General features: G+C 43.7%; 1 protein-coding gene across 1 annotated transcript; it reads right to left on the reverse strand.

The window, feature by feature from the left end:
- Positions 1-256: 256 nt before the first annotated feature.
- fntb (farnesyltransferase, CAAX box, beta) lies at positions 257-18,680 on the reverse strand. Its single transcript, XM_056428544.1, has 12 exons — positions 18,474-18,680; positions 15,176-15,240; positions 12,168-12,240; positions 11,324-11,415; positions 9,645-9,791; positions 8,580-8,663; positions 7,518-7,604; positions 7,271-7,400; positions 3,479-3,611; positions 2,715-2,826; positions 2,338-2,452; positions 257-872 (listed from the first exon to the last, which is right to left on the reverse strand). Exons 1-12 carry the CDS (start codon positions 18,570-18,572, stop codon positions 729-731), a joined length of 1,281 nt encoding a protein of 426 aa, XP_056284519.1. The 5' UTR covers positions 18,573-18,680; the 3' UTR covers positions 257-728.
- Positions 18,681-19,703: the final 1,023 nt, after the last annotated feature.

Consider the following 19,703-nt stretch of genomic DNA (forward strand, 5'->3'; position numbering starts at 1 on the left):
CTTGTTCTGGAACGTTCTCCCTGTGCTCTGGTTTAGGTTTTAACTGGAGGGGAAACGTCTTACGGCCCACATCGACCTCAGGAAGTTTAATTATCAAGTGACCTGATGACGTTCTGCACGTTTGATTTAAATGGAGACGCTTTTCCCCAAAGAAATGTTGAAATGAGTCGAATCATTGAGAAGCTGATTGACCGACATTTTATTTTGCTAAGTTTCACAATTTTTCCCCCCCAAGAAATAACAAATAATCACACGGTTCAGTTCAGGAAATTGTTTTATTAGGAAATTATGGAAAATAAAAGGATCTAGTGATGTACTGAATCTCTTCAAATGAATCTTACAATACTGGAGTCTGTCACGTTTACAAAAGATTATTTGATCGCGTTTACTTTTGTTTACTTTAAGTTCTTTTCAGAAGTCGACCGTTGACGTTAAATCTTATAACACCCTTCAGAAAAAAACTTTGTAGAAATCTTTTCTTAACTGAATTCAAAATGAAAGTTTCACTTTTATTTCAGGAAGTTAGGCATTGCAAGCAAAAATCCAGCTGAATACTCGGCCACACACACACACACACACACACGTTGACCTTAAACGTTGCTCCTAAACTCCAGCCCTCAGTCGACCGACCCCAGCCTGTCGGGCTCGTCTATCGCAGCCGCCTGCCGCTTCGAGTCCGTTCCCTACAGTTGGCCGCTTCACACGTAGCAACGTCCCCCGATGACCGACTAGGATTGACGGTCACTTGATCTGGAGGCTCCGGCGGGGTCCGACACACTGTCCTCCTCCTCGGGGACAGGCAGCCGGTGGAAGTGCAGCAGGGCCTTCGCCACCTTCTCTGGACAAATGTTGTAAATGGGATGAGTGGGCGCCTGCGAGACAGAACAGAGGGGAATAAAACCCACGCTGTAGCAGCGTCATGTTTCATCAGGAGCCTGTTGGATCCATTTGTGGCTCAAAGGCGACCTACTTCTCCGGGAGCTTTATCTCATCTGGTTTGGGTGCAATTACAGTTTCAGTGTTACTTATACGTGTGTGTCTTAATTACAGTGCAGTGGAACCCGTCCTCCACGATCCATGGAGACTTCATGACTTCAGAAGGAAAAGAGTCTGCCAAAAGACTTAGTTTTATCCAACAATTGCACTGTGTTGGTTATTGGTTGGGGGCCACGACATCGGCCCTTTGCAGTGTGTCCATACCCTCTTTATTTAGTCAACGCATCTCTTTCCTCCCCGACCATCACGGACCTGAAGAGATACTCCAGCACGTCTCGGAGGCAGACTCACTGCCACCGACTCTTTGCCAGGAAGCATGAAAATATAACCCAAAACACCACAGCCACCGACATCCTAAAGTAAAACCACACGCCATCTTTTAATAAACACCTCCGTCGGCGCGTCGCCTTTCACATCCGCTTCAAAATGTTCAGGACGTGAACCCAGAAGGGTCATCATGAGGAGCAGCGTCACGCTCGACGCAATTCATTTGAAAACATTTCATACTGAAAGTAAATGGCAGATAAAAAATAAAAAAATTGTCCTCCATGGTAAGAAAATAAAAGGGTTCATTCATTGGAGGCAAAATAAGCAGTTGAGACTTTTTTTAAAAGCATGCCTGCAAACTCATGAGTGAAAAAGGTGACCATGGGGGGGGAGTGTGCTGGTGACTTTTTTGTCACCACATGTTGTATGAACTACGGTCATGTGATTGTTCTGACCACAAATCTACATGAAAATAAACATTTTAAGAGAACAATAGGTCCACCATTCTCACTAAGTCAGTGATCGGGCCCTATAATAATAGTAATAAATATAAATTGTCATTATATATAATATGGTCATTCATGAACCAAGTCTTGTGTGCTCTGCTGAGCCTTGAGTCTGTTCTGCCTCTACCTGGTTGTCACGATCTTTGATATGATACTACCACGATACCAGAATTCAATACAATACCATAAATACAAATATATATAATCTGAGTTCAGGCTGCTTTTGTCACGCAGCCATTGAGACACGGTGCGTGTGTTAGATGTGTGTTAGATGTTCAGGGCCTTCTGTGAACCCCACTTCAGGATGGGGTGTAGGAGAATCACACAAGGTGACTCCCACCAAACCGCCCCATCCCGGGTTTTTATCTGCTTCAGCTCCTCTGATGTCAGAGGTAACGGTTCTACATGCTCCACAGACAGCAGAGCTTCATCTTCTTCGGGAAGTGGTGAGAAGTTGAAATACCACCGATATCCTCAGCAGGTAGCGAGATCTAATTCGCTTCCATTAAATCCATTCCTGATGGTGACCGCTCCTCCCCTCCTCCCCCCAGCCCTGCTGCCGTCTCACCAATCGGTTCTCCTCCCTGCCGAGGATCATCTCGTGCTGGAGGTCCATGTTTCCAAAGTGCTGCGCTATGGAGAGGCCGCTCAGGCAGTAACACGTGTGGTAGAAGTCTCTGGATCTGGACACAGTGCAGGGCGGTGTAAAGGACGTGGGCAACAACAACAACAACCACAATCGACTGTGGAGAGCGCATGTGCGGCCTCAGAGTGTGTGTGTGTGTATGTATGTATATGAGCGAGAGAGAGAGAGAGCGCACGCGTGTGTTTGGAGAGAGCGCATGGGAGCGTGTGTGTGTAGAGCGAGCGTGTGGAGAACACGTGTGTGTGTTTGTGTGGAGAGCATGTGTGCGTGTGTGCGTGTCCAGATGGCGTGGTACTGACTTGCCAGGCTTATCCAGAAGGCCCCCCGTGGGGTTCTGGCAGCACAGCAGGATGTACTCCTGCAGCGCCTGCTGCTCGAACATCCACCGCTGCCGACTCAGCTCCGACTCGCCTGCACAAACAATCCGGCCCAAACCTTCAGACTCAAACTATTGTTAGAGTTACCGTGATGCCCTCAAACGCTATTATCAGCAGCTTATTTACAATCTTGCCCTCATTTCCCGCTTTACTTCTGACAGTACGAAGCAGTTTCTGAGCAGCAGACCTTGTGTACAGTAAATTGTCAAAGACACGTGAAACTCCGGTAAACATGACCACGTCCGCAGTTTTAGGAGGAGACACTGGTAGAACCGGAAGTGACCGGCCCGTGTTTACCTCAACAGCATCAGCGCAGCGAGAGTGAACTCAAGTGGTCAAAGAAACGCTCTTAATCCCCTCGACGGGTTCCTCCTCGTTGCGAGGCCTTCGAATGAAAACTTTATTAATTAAACCATATACCCGCATTTAATTCGTCTTCTTTTTTTGTGAGCAAAATCACATGTTGGTCATGTGATTTTGTGGCAGCTGGAGAAAAAAAATGCTGAAAACATTGGTGAGAAAAACACAATTGATATCGCGTGGAAATACGTAATAACTAGTTTGTTTAGTCGCGAAACATTTATTTTCATTCTTTAAATAAAGAGTTTAGATCAAATAATAGAAATACTGCTCCAAAATACTTGGGTTATGTTAACAGCTCGACTATTTCCAGAGGCCCGGCGTACCTTCTTTGAATAAGGCTCTGTGGAGCAGCGGCAGCAGGCCCGCCTGCCAGAACGAGTAGCAGCCGTCCACCAGCTTGTTGCAGCGGCCCTGGAAGCCTCCCTCGAACCGCATCTGTCTGTTGACCACCCAGCGCTGAGGACACGGGACAAACACACGCCTTACACCACAGGCGCCGAACACGAGGCCCGCGGCCACGTCATGTGGCCCCGGACGGCTTGAAAGACATGCGATCACCTTTTCTTTAACCCTTGTGTTGCCTTAGGGTCATTTTGACCCGAATCAATATTACACCCTCCCCCCGCCTTAGGATTAATTTGACCCCATTCAATGTTAAATGTCGGTGTTCTTTCGGTAGTCAACAAACAAACATAAAGTGCCTCACACTTAAACTTGGAAAACAATATTAATTCTAATAATTTTCTGGAGGTTTTAGTTGCTGGCGTCAAATTGAACCCAAAGGGTAAAATATGTTAGTAAATATAAAGGTAACAGGAGGGTGAAACATTGAATCGGGTCAAAATGACCCTAAGGCAACACAAGGGTTAAGAAATTGAAGGAAAATATCCTGCGCTTTTATTTTGAAGGTTTCAAATTAAATGAATTTACGTTATAGTATTAGAGAACTTTTCTTGTGTTCAATATTTCTACACTCAAATAAACAATAATTAAATGCAAAGAGTTGTTTAACAATATGTTTGCGTAGTTTTACAGTGACACCGGCCCTTTAAGAGGCAGTCATGATGCTGATTGGCCCACGGTGGAAATGAGTTTGACACCCCTGCTTTAAGCCATCTTTGGGGATGTTCGACTCGGCTCCTCCCGTCACTTTAAGAGTCACCCGGTTGATCTCACAGGACCAAAGGCAGAGGGGAAGGGCACATGTCTTCATATGATCAAAATGGATGAGAATTTGCATTACGGTTGACATGGAAACCACTAATTGGTGCACATCCGGTCGTGCTCAGCTTGGATAGAGTAAATCCAGAGTTCTGGGTTAATTACGAGCTGGCGTCTCGTCTGAAGACGGAGAACAATGTTCAGATTACTGACGTCCGTTCAGGAATTAATTTCGACTAAAGAAGGAAAACTGCAGAGCAGCTGAGCCCGAGCCAGGGGAAAACAAACACACACACTTTATAATTGCCCATTATATTCAATGTTGTTAAGTCCTGGCCTTCACATGTTTTCCACACAGTGAGAAACGTGTAAGAATGAAAACCCTTTCAAGAGTAGAGGGACTTTCAACATCAGCATGTAAATATGCTAATGTTGGAGCTTCTAGAAAAGGCATTTGATCTTCGAGCCGTAATCTGCACCATAAATGCTGCATACGTGCTGCTGCCGAGTTCAGCGTCGTCTTATTTGATGAGAATAAACAGGCCGATCATTCATTGGCCAGGCGGCGCTGTGGAAATTACGCCGCTTCCCTTTTCTCGCCAGCCGACAGGCAATAAGTCACATTGTTCCCTGCCGTGTGAAACGCCTCTTCTTCAAACGAAGCGCAGGGCATCGTTTAATAAAATGGCGCATTTGCATTTTCATCTTCGGGTTGAGAACATGAATTAATTCGCTCCGAGATGAAACTGGAGCCGAGTCGTGCAGCGTGACTCGCCCGACTTCCCTGGAGGGAGAGCTTCATAAAACCAGTTTGGATTGTGTTCACACCCACTTCAATACTGCATTATTGTAAAGGAAACTAAATGGCCGTGCCCTCCAGTGACACAGGACACGCCGGAGGGCGTGCGCCGCTGACCCGTGACTTTGGCTGAGTGGATGGGGTTGTTGAAACAAAAGGGGAGGGGCTTACTAGCCTACAGGGAACTGGTTCAGACCGGTCCAATGCCAAAGGCCTTTACCATCACCCGAACATATTCTGTAAGTACTGACGCGTGACGTTTGCCGCGGGAGCATTTCAGACTTTAAAAAGGACCAGTGTGTAGGATCTAGTGACATCTAGTGGTGAGATTGCAGATTGCAACCAACTGAGCAGCTCTGTGCTCTCACCTCCCTGTCCAAGCACGACAAAGAACTATGGCGACCACGGCGAATGTGGCGTTTGGAGAGATATCACCGGCTCATGAACGATGACGGAAAGAAACCCAAGCGACAAACACAAGCTGCTTTTATTCTTTCAACAAGAGATAACCAATAAAATAAAAACAGTTAAAGCGCCGTGTCATTAAGCATCTGTGCGGCTGCAGAGACCCCGAGTGCAACTCTCCACACTAAAGCCCCAGGGCTGCAGCTCCGCCCTCTCACTTCCCTGAAGCCGGCACATGGCCAGAGAATTTCCCTAAAAGGGATCAACCCAGTATCCCACTGGCGACGTCCCGCGCCACAGCGCGTCTCCAAAGGCCAGTCCTTTCATTTAAGGAAAACATACGTCAGTCAGTACGTTTACATGCAATCGAATTATTGGCTTAGTCGGACTGAAATCGAATTATCCGTTTCATGTAAACACCTTAGTCGGACTTTGTGCGGTCCGACTTCGGTCCGATTAACACCCCTGGATAGCTCGGTCCGATCCAGTTGATAATTCGACTCGCGGCATGTAACTCTGAATTCGATTCGAACTGGACTTTGCGTCTTTGCGCATGCTCGAGATCCCGCCGCCTCCTCCCTCCCTCCCATGTCGTGACCCGGAAGTCGAAAGAGACGATAAATTAATTTCTCCGTGTACCTTCGGCGACGGCGTCTTCTCTCCGTTATCAACTCAGCCAATCGCGCCATTTGCATTCGCTGTACTCCTATTAACACCATGGAAGAATAGTAGAGGGATGTAGCTTCGCCTTGCTCTCTGTTCGCCATCTTTCTCGAAATGTTGTTGTTGGTAGTGGTGAAGAGGTCAAGCGGAAATGGCTGTATCACCACGAGTTATAATGAAAACAGCGCCACCTATCGTATCGGATATGACATGCTTTCGGCCAATGATTCGAATTACTCACTGCCATGTACAGGACTGTCTCAGAAAATTAGAATATTGTGATAAAGTTCTTTATTTTCTGTAATGCAATTAAAAAAACAAAAATGTCATGCATTCTGGATTCATTACAAATCAACTGAAATATTGCAAGCCTTTTATTCTTTTAATATTGCTGATTATGGCTTACAGCTTAAGAAAACTCTAAAATCCTATCTCATAAAATTTGAATATTTCCTCAGACCAAGTAAAGAAAAAGATTTATAACAGCAAAACAAAATCAAACATTTGAAAATGTGTTTCCAGGTGTTTCGAGTTATTTAGACGATTCAAGTGATTTGTTTAATACCCTACTAGTATACTTTTTCATGATATTCTAATATTTAGAAATAGGATATTTGAGTTTTCTTAAGCTGTAAGCCATAATCAGCAATATTAAAAGAATAAAAGGCTTGCAATATTTCAGTTGATTTGTAATGAATCCAGAATGCATGACATTTGTTTTTTTAATTGCATTACAGAAAATAAAGAACTTTATCACAATATTCTAATTTTCTGAGACAGTCATGTATATTGGGATAACAGCTGATCCCCCAAAAGATAGCATAGTCCGACTAAAGCAAGATTCGAATTATACCATCATGAAAACGCACTGAATGTAACATTTTATTGTCATTTAAATCAAAGCTGTGCTTCGCTGTGACTTATATTGAAAGCGTCTTCTTTGTGTGTCTTTGGGACTCGACCACGTGGGCCCTCAGGTGGTTTGGTTTCATGTTATTTTAATACACATTAGTTTGCGTTGAATAAGAAAGTAAAACGTGCCCGTGATTGTGGAACAACTCAAAGAAAGTGAGGGGTAGCTTCTCACCAGCAACGCTTTGAGGTCCAGCACATGCTCTTTTCCCAGGATGACGAGCGCCGCCGTGCCACAGAAGGTGTAGCCGCCGTGGGCCTCCAAACCCGGCACGCCGCTCAGGCCGCCTTCCCAGTTCTGGCAACTGGAGGCAGAAGGAAAGAAAACGCTCCGGATGAAACACTCCCTGGTTTATGGAGGAACGGAGGAACAAAAGCGGGGCTTTAATGGCCCGACGAGAGGCCGCTGTGGTGGGCTGTACCTGAGGATCCAGTTGGGCGTGTCCTCAAACAGTTTAGGAACGAGGATGTTCGTGAGCGACGCTACGGAAGCTGCACAATATGCACTCCTAGGAAAGGGGAAAACGCAGATATGGATCAAGAGATGCGGCTGAGCAGGAAGTCGGCTCTTCTGACACTTTACACTTTCTTTTTTTTAGACTGTCAAAAACAAGGTTTTTGGGGGGTGCAATCTGTGATAATGTAAAGTCATCTTGGCTTTTCGTTTCCCTCTGCTGTCAAGAGACCGTAAGGCTTTAATAATTCATCTTTTATATATTTTTATCATTGAGAAATTCCTTGAAGGGCCCAGTGACATCAGTGACTTTATCTCATCTGTGCTGCAGCTCATCTCTGGGTGCATGACCACTCGTGTCGTCCATCTGAGCATGCCCAGTGGCGTGGAGCTCCTCCAGAGATTAGGAATACAGCCATATGGTCTTTTCAAAATAAAAGACGCTGGTCATTTTAGTGTAAGGACAAATTCATAGTTGGTTCCCGTCTCTTCAGGGCCTTTGTAGATAGTCAGAGCAATCATGTTAGGTGGGTTTGAGCAAATCCTGCTGCTTCTTAGGCCAAAAAAAACCCTTTCAAAATCACATCAAACTTGTTTATTCATAGTTCTTGATCACTCGAGTGATTTTTAAAATCACAGTGACAGATGCGCAAACCCGCCAGAAAGGAAAAGGGTTTAAATACGTAATGGCAGCAGATCAATCATTGGAGATAACAGATTCCTCTGAGAGAGAAGCAGCAACTTTGACTTTTTAAGCTCTTTGTCAAAACCAACAAAGGGGGACAGAAGCAAAACACATAGGAAGATAAAATGGAGACACGTCCTAATTTGTCATTGAACAGCCTAAATGTGCTCACCACCACGCAACAAAAACTCCATCACGAATACCAGTGTGGAAACCAAACGTGCTCGAAAATTGTGATATGACTCTGGTGATTTATGGATCTTCCCGTGTGGTGCGGAAACCTAAAACAACAAAAAGCGAGAGAACAGAGGGTGGAGGAGGTAGCGTCATCTTCCGGGCTCTCACCTGACATCCACCTCTCCTCCAACGTGCATCACAAACGAGCCATCTGGCTGCTTCACTGACATGAGGAAATCTAACAGCTTCTCCCTGGAGAGGGTCACACAGGAGGAGAAAGGGGGGGGATTAGAACAAGGAGGAGGGGAACATCAAAGGGGGGATGGGAAGGCACGTGGAACATTGCAAGTAGAAATCCCTCCTGTAAGCAGCAGTAGCTTCACCCGCCAGGTACACAGATATGAATATATAAACTCTCCACGCTGTGAGAATCAGCTCCTGGATCAGCGAGAAGAAATAAAGCACTAAAAGTGAGTCAGTCAGAACAATTCAATTAAACTGAATGGTGTTTAAAAGGCAACCAGCATTATACAGCCACCGATTAAAACCTTTGAAATGTGAACAGAATTGTGTTATATAAATGTTTTGATCGTCGTGTATTTGTATGCGTGTTATTCGCATAAGTCAAAAAGTATTAAACCGAATCGCATGGAATTTGGTGGGATGATTGGTTATTATCCGGGGACCATTTGATTAGATTTTGGGATCGATCGGATCAAAGGTCAAGGTCATGAAAAGGTCAAAATCTTCTTTCTACCATAGCGCGGTCAATTTATTATATCCAATTGGCAACTAATGCCAATATGTTCATAATTCAATGCCCAATCTTGTGATATGCGAAGGTATGCGCTCTACCGAGTGCCCATTCGAGTTAATTATGATTTAAATACAATCTCAAGCCCTTTCCTTCAGGCTGGATGAGACTTCACGACAAAAACACGCCGACACCCTCGAGGTGGTTTCATAGACGCATTGTTCAGTATATTCTTCTAGTTATCGCTTCAACAAAGTCACCGTGACAAGTTGTTGATCTTGCCATGTGAAGTGATTTTACTGTGAGCAGAGTATCGTAAACTCTACTTCATCAGCAGGAAGTCACAGGAAATGATGTCAGTGTGTGGAGTTCAGTTTTTGAGAGACTAAAGGGGATTATATAAAATAATATAAGAAGCACCCGGGCCCCGATGAAGCCACTCCCCAACTATTGACCACCGAGTCACCGGGACACCGTACCTGTCTATAATATTATAGGCCTCCTCTGTGCCGATGATGCAGAGGGCGTTGACGGCGGCGTAGGTGGGCGCGAGGTGGGCGTGTTGTCCTGGTCCTCCGGTGAACCCGCCCGTCGCGCTCTGACAGCGAGACAGAAACTGACACACACTGGAGAGAAGAAGAGGAAGAAGATGGAAAGTCGTTTACATTCTGCTTTCAGACGGACAGTTGAAGGTCCCGGCACCAATACTGAGACGACAGATAACAGGACGGTAAAGGGCTTCCTTGATTTTTGATTACTGCGTCTGCACCGATTGTGTAACCGTAACCAACGGAGACCAACGGAAACATTGGAGCAGCGTTTGCAACACAACCGCCCGGGTTTCTATCGGAGGTTCGGTCCAGATTTGGCTGCGGATGTGTCCAATGACCTCACTCTTGTCACACATTGACGGTTTCAATCCACGGAAACTACAGTTCTGCACCTCAGCCTGTGGAGCGCCACCGGCTCGGCTCCCTCGAGCTGACGTGGCGCCGGGCACAGACCTCCTCAACCACACTTTCATTTCTCTCCAGCCTCTCTCTCTCTAACCTTCACAACCGGGTGTCAATACTGACCTGAGAACAGTGACCAGTTCATGGGACAGAGAAAGAAATCTGTTGTAGAGTGTGTCTGTGTGTGTGTGTTACATTGGCGCTGGCCAGCTGGTGTGTTGGCCCGCCTCCCGGTAGTAATGAGTGTGTTGGCGGCGTGGCATTGCTCCAGGGTTTGCCGAGTGTTACTTTCGACTGGCAGTAATTTAATCAAATGGCATTTTGGTGGCAATCAAAGAGTTTGAAGTCACGGCTGCACGGACCTGTCCGGAAAATACTACACCTGCTCGTTCTGGCGTCAATACACTCGTCACAAATAACTAGGACTGGGGGGAAAACATTAATTCCCTCTCACATCAACACCACTATTGATTTACGTGGCTGTTGGATTATAGGCAAAATTAAGATGAATTGTTCGTTATTTATGGAAACCACAAAGAAAAGAAATTACTGAACAAAACAACACTGACTAATATTAATGTGCTGGAAAAATGGACAAGAAAATAAAATAGCTACTGCTGATAATATGATAATTAGGATTTCTTCTGGTTTTAAAAAGACATACTGCATTTGTTAGCTAGAGCATTAGAGTGAAGACAAAACTCTTTCTTTATATTATCAGATGTAAGAAGTTGTGATCTTTATTTGCATATGCTGATTTATCACTGCGCTGGTTGTTGGTGCTTTTAAAACCGGGGCCAGTGTGTGTTTGTGTACAGTAAAAAGCCTCCAATTAATAATGAAGCTATTTGTACCTACTGGCTGTGTGCTGAAGAACAATACACGCCTTTCAACAACATGGAGCCGGGCGTTCATTAACTGGCACTTAAACAGTGCGTCTTATAAGCCCACGTGGGAATCCATATCACGTGTCATATAAACTTGTATTGTATGTCACAAACCTACAGTTACCGTTGCAATTAGACATTTTATGTGGAGCTGCTGCAGTTAATTATCAGCAATTTCCATTGCAGCAACATTTACTCTACTCTAGTAATTATGAGACACTGTGCCACGGTAATAAATAATACAACGTCTTTGGCACAGCCCCTCGGTAGAAGTCTAGTTGTTGAGCGCGCGCGTGTGCGTGTGTGTGTGAGACTCACTCTGAGGCGACAGCAGCAGGAATGGGCTCCTCTAGTAACTCCAGACTGTGAAGAATCCAGAAGCAAAGCCACGGTCTGCTCGCATCCAGGCACTACGCGGACAAGGACAGACGGCAGCACACGATCAGACGACCAGTCAGAGCAGCCAACAAGATAGTGAGATCAGCCGGTCAGAGGACAGCAAGCAGAGCAACCAGAGCAGCGGAGGCGTCGCCCTCAGGAGGAAAAACGACGGAAAGACATCACACTGCTTATTATTCAGTGTTTATCGTCAAAACAACGCAGCAGTTCGACGTCTTTTTTTGCCGTTTTCACTTCATAATATAACTAGAATGGGCACTCGGTAGAGCGCATACCTTCGCATATCACAAGATTGGGCATTGAATTATGAACATTTTGGCATTAGTTGCATGCCAATTGGACACAAATGTAACGTGCTATGGTAAAAAAAAGATGTTGACCTTTCCATGACCTTGACCTTGACCTTTGACCCGATTGATCCCAAAATCTAATCAAATGGTCCCCGGATAATAACCAATCATCCCACCAAATTTCATGCGATTCAAGAAGATTTGACCTGTTCATGACCTTTGACCTTGACCCGATCGATTCCAAAATCTAATCAACTGGTCCCCGGATAATAACCAATCATCCCAGCAAATTTCATGCGATTCGGTTCAATACTTTTTGAGTTCTGCGAATAACACGCATACAAATAAATAAATGGCGATCAAAACATTACCTTCCGCATTTTCAATGCGAAGGTAATGACTGGGATTGTATTTTCCAACATTGCTGCAATGTTTAACTGGACATGTCAATCCCACACACACTGATACTGTACCTCATAAGCATCTGATAAGTGCCGTAAGCCCTTCTTGAGATATTGGTAGTGTTGTTCCCGCAACAACGTTGGCCTGAGGACCAAACACAGGAGAGAAGGAGCAATTAGAACGAGACGAGCAGCTGAAAGTCAACAGTTCACTCACTTTTAGTCCTAAATTATATTGTAGGCCACTTTCGAGAGGAGCCTCGAGTCGTAACACAAAATGAAAAGATGGTTTTCAGTCGGTAGTCCACCAGGTAATCTCTCCACTACTCGCTTCCCACAAGGCATTTTATATTTTAAAAAAAATTTACAAAGATTTTATGCGTAAAGCATCGTAATGTACAGTATCATAGGAACCAATTATGTCATAAATAAATGTACATTTTCAAAAAAAATATGATGGCGCCTAACAATACAATACCATTTTTACTTATAAAGCACGAGTATGTAATAAATGGTTCCGACCGATATTGCAATAACATTTTTTACCATTTATGTGAAACCTTTAAGGTGGGTCTTTTTTTGTCTCTTCTCAAAACTGATGATGTAATAATGGTGACGGATGTAAGAAAAAGTATTCTTTTTTTCCCCCCTTCTCTAAAATGGTTTGACAAGAGCGGGAAAATATCACAGCTTGCAACAAAAAATGAAGGCTAATTTGAAAAATGAGCAATTGTGAAATCGTCTAATGCAATTCGTTCCGTGTCACCTGCTGGAGCAGAAGTGAACAGCCAATTCCACTATTAGTCATTTTAAAGCATTTTGTGGTTTTAGAGGAAATAAAATGATCCACCTGAAAATAATAACGTAACAACGATATCAATCTAACACTATTGCATAATTGATTCCCGGGGGAGAGTCGGGTGTGAGAGCAGCCTTTCATCGTGATGTCAGTGTGTTGCACAGGAACACACAAACACACACCAGTGTGCGACAGTACGTGTGTGTCAGTGAGTCAAAGACAGCCAGCCCGCCCTCGTCGCGGCCCACCCAGTCCTATTTACCGCCTGCCCTTTTCACGCAGCGCTTTCTGGGCCGACCGTAATGACGTTCTACCTACAAAGGGTTAGTCATGGACCTCTGTCTAATAATTCAGAGCTTTATTCTGATTGTTGTAATATTCTGCAACAATCAGAAGGGAGAACAAGACCGGCGCTAAGCAGCTAGAAGCCAGTCTGCCGGTCTACTCGTCAGACAAGGCGTCAAATGGTTTTACGCCATGATTCCCCCCCTCGGGTTCAGCAGAACAACTGGAGGGAGAGAAAATACTCTGATGTCTGACGCTAATTAATAAATGCATCTAACCATCTCAACTTGTATCCACATGGTGGTTTTGGTGGCATATTTGGCTGATTTTGCAACTGCCAATTTTTGACATTTTTAGGAATAATGCCGACAGAGCAAAAGCACGGTTGTTCCCTCAGTTGTGTTTCTGGTTATGTGAGACATTTACATCCTAGCATCACACACATTAACAACAGTGTGTTTTAAAAGTCCAATTATGATAAATGTATCTTTAACGGAGGCGGATTTTGGGTTGAATTAAAGAAAACAGCAACAACAACAACAAAAAGGAGAGATTTTATCTACTGAAATTATTCGTGGGTGTGTAAAAATAAGTCGATAATATAAAACCCATTTATGTATTCCTGGCTACCCTGTATGTAGACAGTAAAACATATTACTTTATTAACATCAATAGTAAACTTCAAAGTACCGGCCTTCTCAGAGCCACAAAAACTGTCCATGTGTTGAAGTGGACTGGTGAAATTACTTTAGAAGCAAGAAAAAAAAAGAAGCGAAAGAGTCTTGGAAGAACTACAAAAGATATAACGGTCCCATAAAAGACTCCGTTACTCTTCACCTATCACATCCGTCTACTTAATACCACGGGCATATTACCAAATACCTGTTTTGCTGCAGTGCTTGTGCAATATTGAAGTCAATATTTGGTCTGGCTCAGCACAAATTAAATAAATAAATCTGTACATTTCCAATTAAACTGCTTGGCGGAAACCAAACGCGAAAATAACCAAAATCTCACTATAACTTCTATCCAAAAGACGAGCACGACTAAATAAATAAAAAAGGCACCGATGAATGACGTTCATTTTCTTGTGCAACATTTCCCCCCATTGGCTGCTACAGCAGTGACATTCAGGTCCATGCAGTTGTCATAGAAATGAGATGAGTCACCCCGTTGAGAGGACTGATGACAGCTTTGGAGCAAAGCCTGTGGGCTGATCAACAAACCCGTAAGAGAAGCGGCCGTCACGCGTCGCCCTGCAGCCAACAGCAGGTGTTTGAGAGCCAGAACTCCGATGAGCATCGTTCTTGGAAATCTCTCCTAATGGCAGTAAATGTATTCAACAATATGATTAATAGGTGGTCATCTCTACGACAACCACACATCGTATGACCAATCTGTTTCCGTGGGTTTGAAATTGCACACTTTTGCACTGCTATATGATTTAATTGTACCGATGTCACAGCCTGAAGCAAACGCAAAGCTACCGAAATTAATGTCATACATCTAGATAATGCAGATCCACTTATCTTTAAAGAGTACTTCTTGGATTTTGCATTGCACTCCTGACGGGATTGTCAAACTCAAGAGTCATGATGACGTTATAAAGCGGACGCAGCAGATGTTTCCTCGGACAGGGCACTATTTGATTAACTTCTGCTTCATAGTTAGGTTATCAAATATTGTTTTGCCAGTTCTAGTATTTTTCGTAATGCATACATTAAATCATATTTGTGTCAACATTTTATTGTATTTTGACAAAAGTCAGGGGAGTAACAACAACATCTTGGATCCAATGGAACCGAAGTGATTCACTATGATCATGTAGCTTGCGCCCCTTTTAACTCTGACCTTTTATTACAGTAAGAAACGTGATGAAAACGCTGTGTGTGAAGGCCAAAGGCAACAATGGGGAAATAATCTGAGAAAAACTGAAAACTCTCCAGACTCGAGCAGTACACGCTGCCTTTTGTTAATTTTCTCTCTGGATACTTACTGCGGTAAGCTGTGTAGTTGCTTGTAATCACTGATGACTTCTTCAATGATGTGTTCCACTTTTTTCTAGTGAAAATAAATAAAGGGCAGAGAAGAAAGAGGAGTGTTAAAACGCATTACGAAGGTCATTTTGAGCTAAAGAATACCAACGACAAACTGGTGAGCAGAAACTCAGTGGAACTGTGACAGAGAGAGCCGACCAATAATAATTAGATGTGTCCTTATCATGCCGGTGCAGATGTTTCTATGTCGCCTGGAGGTTAACCAGTCCTAAGGAGGTGCCACCGGGTCTCGCCGTGGGCCAGCCGCTGTCTCTGTTGTGGATGGCATTGGAGGGTTGTGGGGAGAACAAGGACTGCGTCGCTTTATATTTATAAATTGTTGTTTTTTATAATGTGTCAGCAATAATATTAAATTTTTTTTAAATGTATTTAATTATCTTACACAAACAATAAGTATTAGGGCTTTTTATTTGTGTTGAGCTATCAGAGAGCTCTCCCAGGTTAAGAGCCCAACTGTCAATAGCTCTGAGCTATTGTGGACAAATCAAGGATATTTGGGGACATCTCATATAACAAAACGTGGCTATAGTCAATGTTTGGTAGCAGCCCTCTGATGCTTAAATGGAACAAAAGTCTTTTTTCAAGTGCAACACGCTCGTTAGAGGCAGCAACGTGGGCACGGTAGAGTCAATTAGGTTGTTGTAAAAGAGAATTCATGTCGACTTCTAAGTCAAACTAAAGTTACAAATAATGGGAACAATTGACCAAATATAGTTAGGACTGACTGGTCGGAGGATTCATAGAGGGTATTAGGCTGGTGCTAAAATGTGTAGATGTGCACCACGGTTCATTGAGGAGAGCAGAACAAGTGTGCAAAGTCACAATCACATCACAACTCGACCTTGTGGGCCGCAGTGAGTCCAGGATCTGGTTTGATTTGAGTTTGGAGACCTGATCTTAGATGTATTGATCCAGAGGAGAAGCGAGGAGCTGACATTGATGGAAACAACTGGAACTGCAGAGTAAGTTGTAGCAGGCCCAATACCAAACACTAGGGATGCACCGATCTGATCGGCGCCGATCCATATCGGCCGATATTGCCATTTTCGGTTTTGATCGGCGTTCTCAAAACGGCCGATCGATCAGATGACGTAACATCTGCGAGAACTATCAGACGTTTCAATCGCCGCGCACCGCAACGGAGACGATGCGCCCGGCGAGGGCCGCAGAGTGAGAGGTCAGAGGGGATCCTCACCACCGAGCGGCGTCCCCGGCCCCCGAGTTGAATCTCTGGGTCGACTCAGCCGACTCTCACGTGTCTGAACCCCTATAGACTGATGTTCACGGTGAACACATTCGATCGGGAGCGAGCGAGGGTTTTGATAAAGTTAGCGGAAGGATTTAAGTGACAACATCCGGTTTTGCAAAGTTAGCGGAAAGAACCACGTGAAACAACATCCGTTTTTCAAAATAAGATGTCGACAAATCATACACTAGCACAGCGGTTCCCAAACTCAAGAATGCCACGGCCCAATTTGAAATCTGAAAATCTTCTGCGGCCCACCCAAGCCTTTAATCACAACCAGCGTTGTCGGGGGGAGGGGAGTGGGGGTGCTAGTGAGTGTGTTCACCTGTGTGCGCGGATGTGTCGGCGCGCATCACGGCAGAGCGATGCGACCCGAGAAGTGTTAACGGGGGGGGGCCGCAGATTAAATATATCTCTTGTTCTGCCTGTTTCGCCTAATATTTCGAGACTGAAATAATATCGGCATTATAATTATTATAACTATGAGGATTTTTTTGTTGCCTATTTTGTGGTGCCCCCTCAGGACTCGGTGCCCTACGCACAGCGCGTCGTGCGCGTTACGGGAGCGGCGGCGCTGATCACAACTCTGATCAAAACATAAACTAGGGATGATTAAATGACCTTCAGAATTTAACCGATTAAAAATAAATTAACCGACAATGTATGTTTTGTATACCATTTTCTCCGGAGCTCATATATATTTACTTTAATACTACAAGAGGGCGCCCCATTTGACATTGTTTTGTTTGGCGGTCAGAAAAATAGGTCAGATAAAAGAATAACACGTAATTTAAATCATAAATATTTTTATATTAATTTCAAACTTTTCAAAATTGAAAATTAAAAACATTTTATCTATTTATTGTAAATGACCTCTCGCGGCCCACCTGCAGTACCTTCACGGCCCACACTTTGGGAATCGCTGCACTAGCATATAAAAGTAAACAATGAACTGATTTTGTATCTTTATAGATCGTTTCTGAGATTTAGCTTAAATTATGCTAACATTAAAACATGTTTACTGTACCAAGGAATAGTTTATAAAAATAAGTCAGACTTTTGTATGTTAAAAAAAGTCCTGTAAATAGATTTCCCCAAGAGTTCCAGGAAATGAATAATGCAGATGTGTTCCATACATATCTGAAATCCACTACAATAGCAATCAAACAATGTTAATGAATCAATTAGGACATTTTTCAAAGTAAAAGTCCTAAATGTTTAAAGAAAAATGTTATTTCTTTAATGTTTGAGTTGCTTTATATATGCATTTCCTCATAGTCCTAGGCAATAATGCAACACAATAAATAGAATGCTTCAATCGACACCGTGATCGGTATTATCGGATCGGCAGGTACTGATTTCAGTGATCGGCACCAAAAACCTGATCGGTGCATCTCTAACCACAACACAGATGTAATGAGATCCACTGGCAGGTGCATGACTCACTGCTCACAGAGGGTGATGTGCATCGATTAGAAGTGAATCGAACATTAAAGAAATATAAATAGCAAAGAAGTAATATAATATGCCGATTATGTATTTTTTATCAGGCCTTTAATTGGATAACTCCATATGGCTGAAAGGGGGAGGGTCTCTTAATTAGGGGGGAACGGATTGAAGTCAACCACAAATACTAAGACCAGTCGGTAACGTATCTAATTGATCTGGAGCTTTTCATCTTAGGTCTCGTTACCGTACATGGGCGGCGTCTCGCGCTAAACCAACAGTTTATTCAATTAATACATAATCTCATTACGGTAACATCACTATGCGAGCGAACTAAAAGTTCAGTTTGCCGACGAGCTAGCCGATGGAGGCTAACAAGTACCGATCGGTTTTCGTGCTGATTCACGGTGATAGGAACGAAGTGTGTTTGAGTCTAATTTCTGTCCGACTTTGATCCCGGAGGCGCCTCCGTCCCGACCGGAGAGCTGCAGCGGTATTAACGGGAGCCACGTTACCGAAAGCCGCTAATCTGCGCCTCCGCTCACCTGCTCCACCGAAGTGACGGTCTTCACCCCGTCATCCAGGAACTTCTCCGCGGGGTGGAGCTCGTTGAAGCACCGCAAAGGCGGCGGTAAACCGTCCATGATGATGATCGTGGGACCCGTTAGCTGCAGGGGTGCGGGGAGTGTGACTGTGCCGTTAGTTTGTAGTTTGATAGTTCAGTTCTCAGACTCAACTCACTTCCTGCTCGGAAACTGCGCGCACACCCGCTACGGCGTCTCCAAGGGATCAAACCTCTCTCATTTGACCGACTGACGCTCACAGCCTCTTGTAAAAGTGTTGTCATGTAAACTATGGGTTAACGAGTAATGTAATACTGTTTACACGTTGTATTTAATTGGTGTTGTTTCACCCACGTCGAAAGAAGCAAACCCACTGCTTTATTGTATATTATGCTGCAACAAAACAACACCGGAAGTGGTGTCACTTTGCCTTTAAAAAGAAAACATTAAAAAGTCTATTGCGCTAATTTTCTAACACGTTAGAGAACAAACAATATGTTTTCTAAATTCCCTGCGATTAAATAACAAACACAGTGTACTCTGTAAATGCAACACAATAGTAACACGCCAATGCATTTTGTTTTGCAAATATAAAACATATCTACTAAACATAATTACAATGCTTCAGAAACAAATATGTTGTATTAGTATCATAACATATACATCCTTCAACAACGAAACACGCATTACATAACGTTTAGCATCATAATGTTCATGGTTTGATGTTTTAGATGTAATTTAATTCAAAGGACACAGAACAACTAACTGCAGGAGGGAGTGTCTGCTGGGGAATCTAATTGGCTGCCAGATGAAGTACAGTTCAAACGCTTATGTTGGAGAGAGAGTGTGCACTGGACAGTAATACAAGTTTGCACTGGTTGTCATGGCTTCTGAGGTGTGTTGTACACTTAGTGTCTGCAACACCTGCAGAGCCCACCAGATCAAATATTGTGAAGAGACTGACTATACGGCTTTTATTATGGTATTATATATTGTGCTATTTTCTAGTTGTTTGATCAGTTGAATGCAAAGTGCTGATATTGCATTTAAACATTCTGTAAAAAGTGAATATGTACAAGAAGCAGATATAACATATATGCTAAAATGCATATGAGAAATTGGATATAGTTAAATTATCATATGAATGAATAAAGTACAACTTAGATACTGGTACACATGTAAATTGCAAATGAGTCGTTATTTTAATCCACA

Source organism: Pseudoliparis swirei, chromosome 12 (genome assembly GCF_029220125.1).
Source record: "Pseudoliparis swirei isolate HS2019 ecotype Mariana Trench chromosome 12, NWPU_hadal_v1, whole genome shotgun sequence".
NCBI classification, from domain to species: Eukaryota; Metazoa; Chordata; class Actinopteri; order Perciformes; family Liparidae; genus Pseudoliparis; species Pseudoliparis swirei.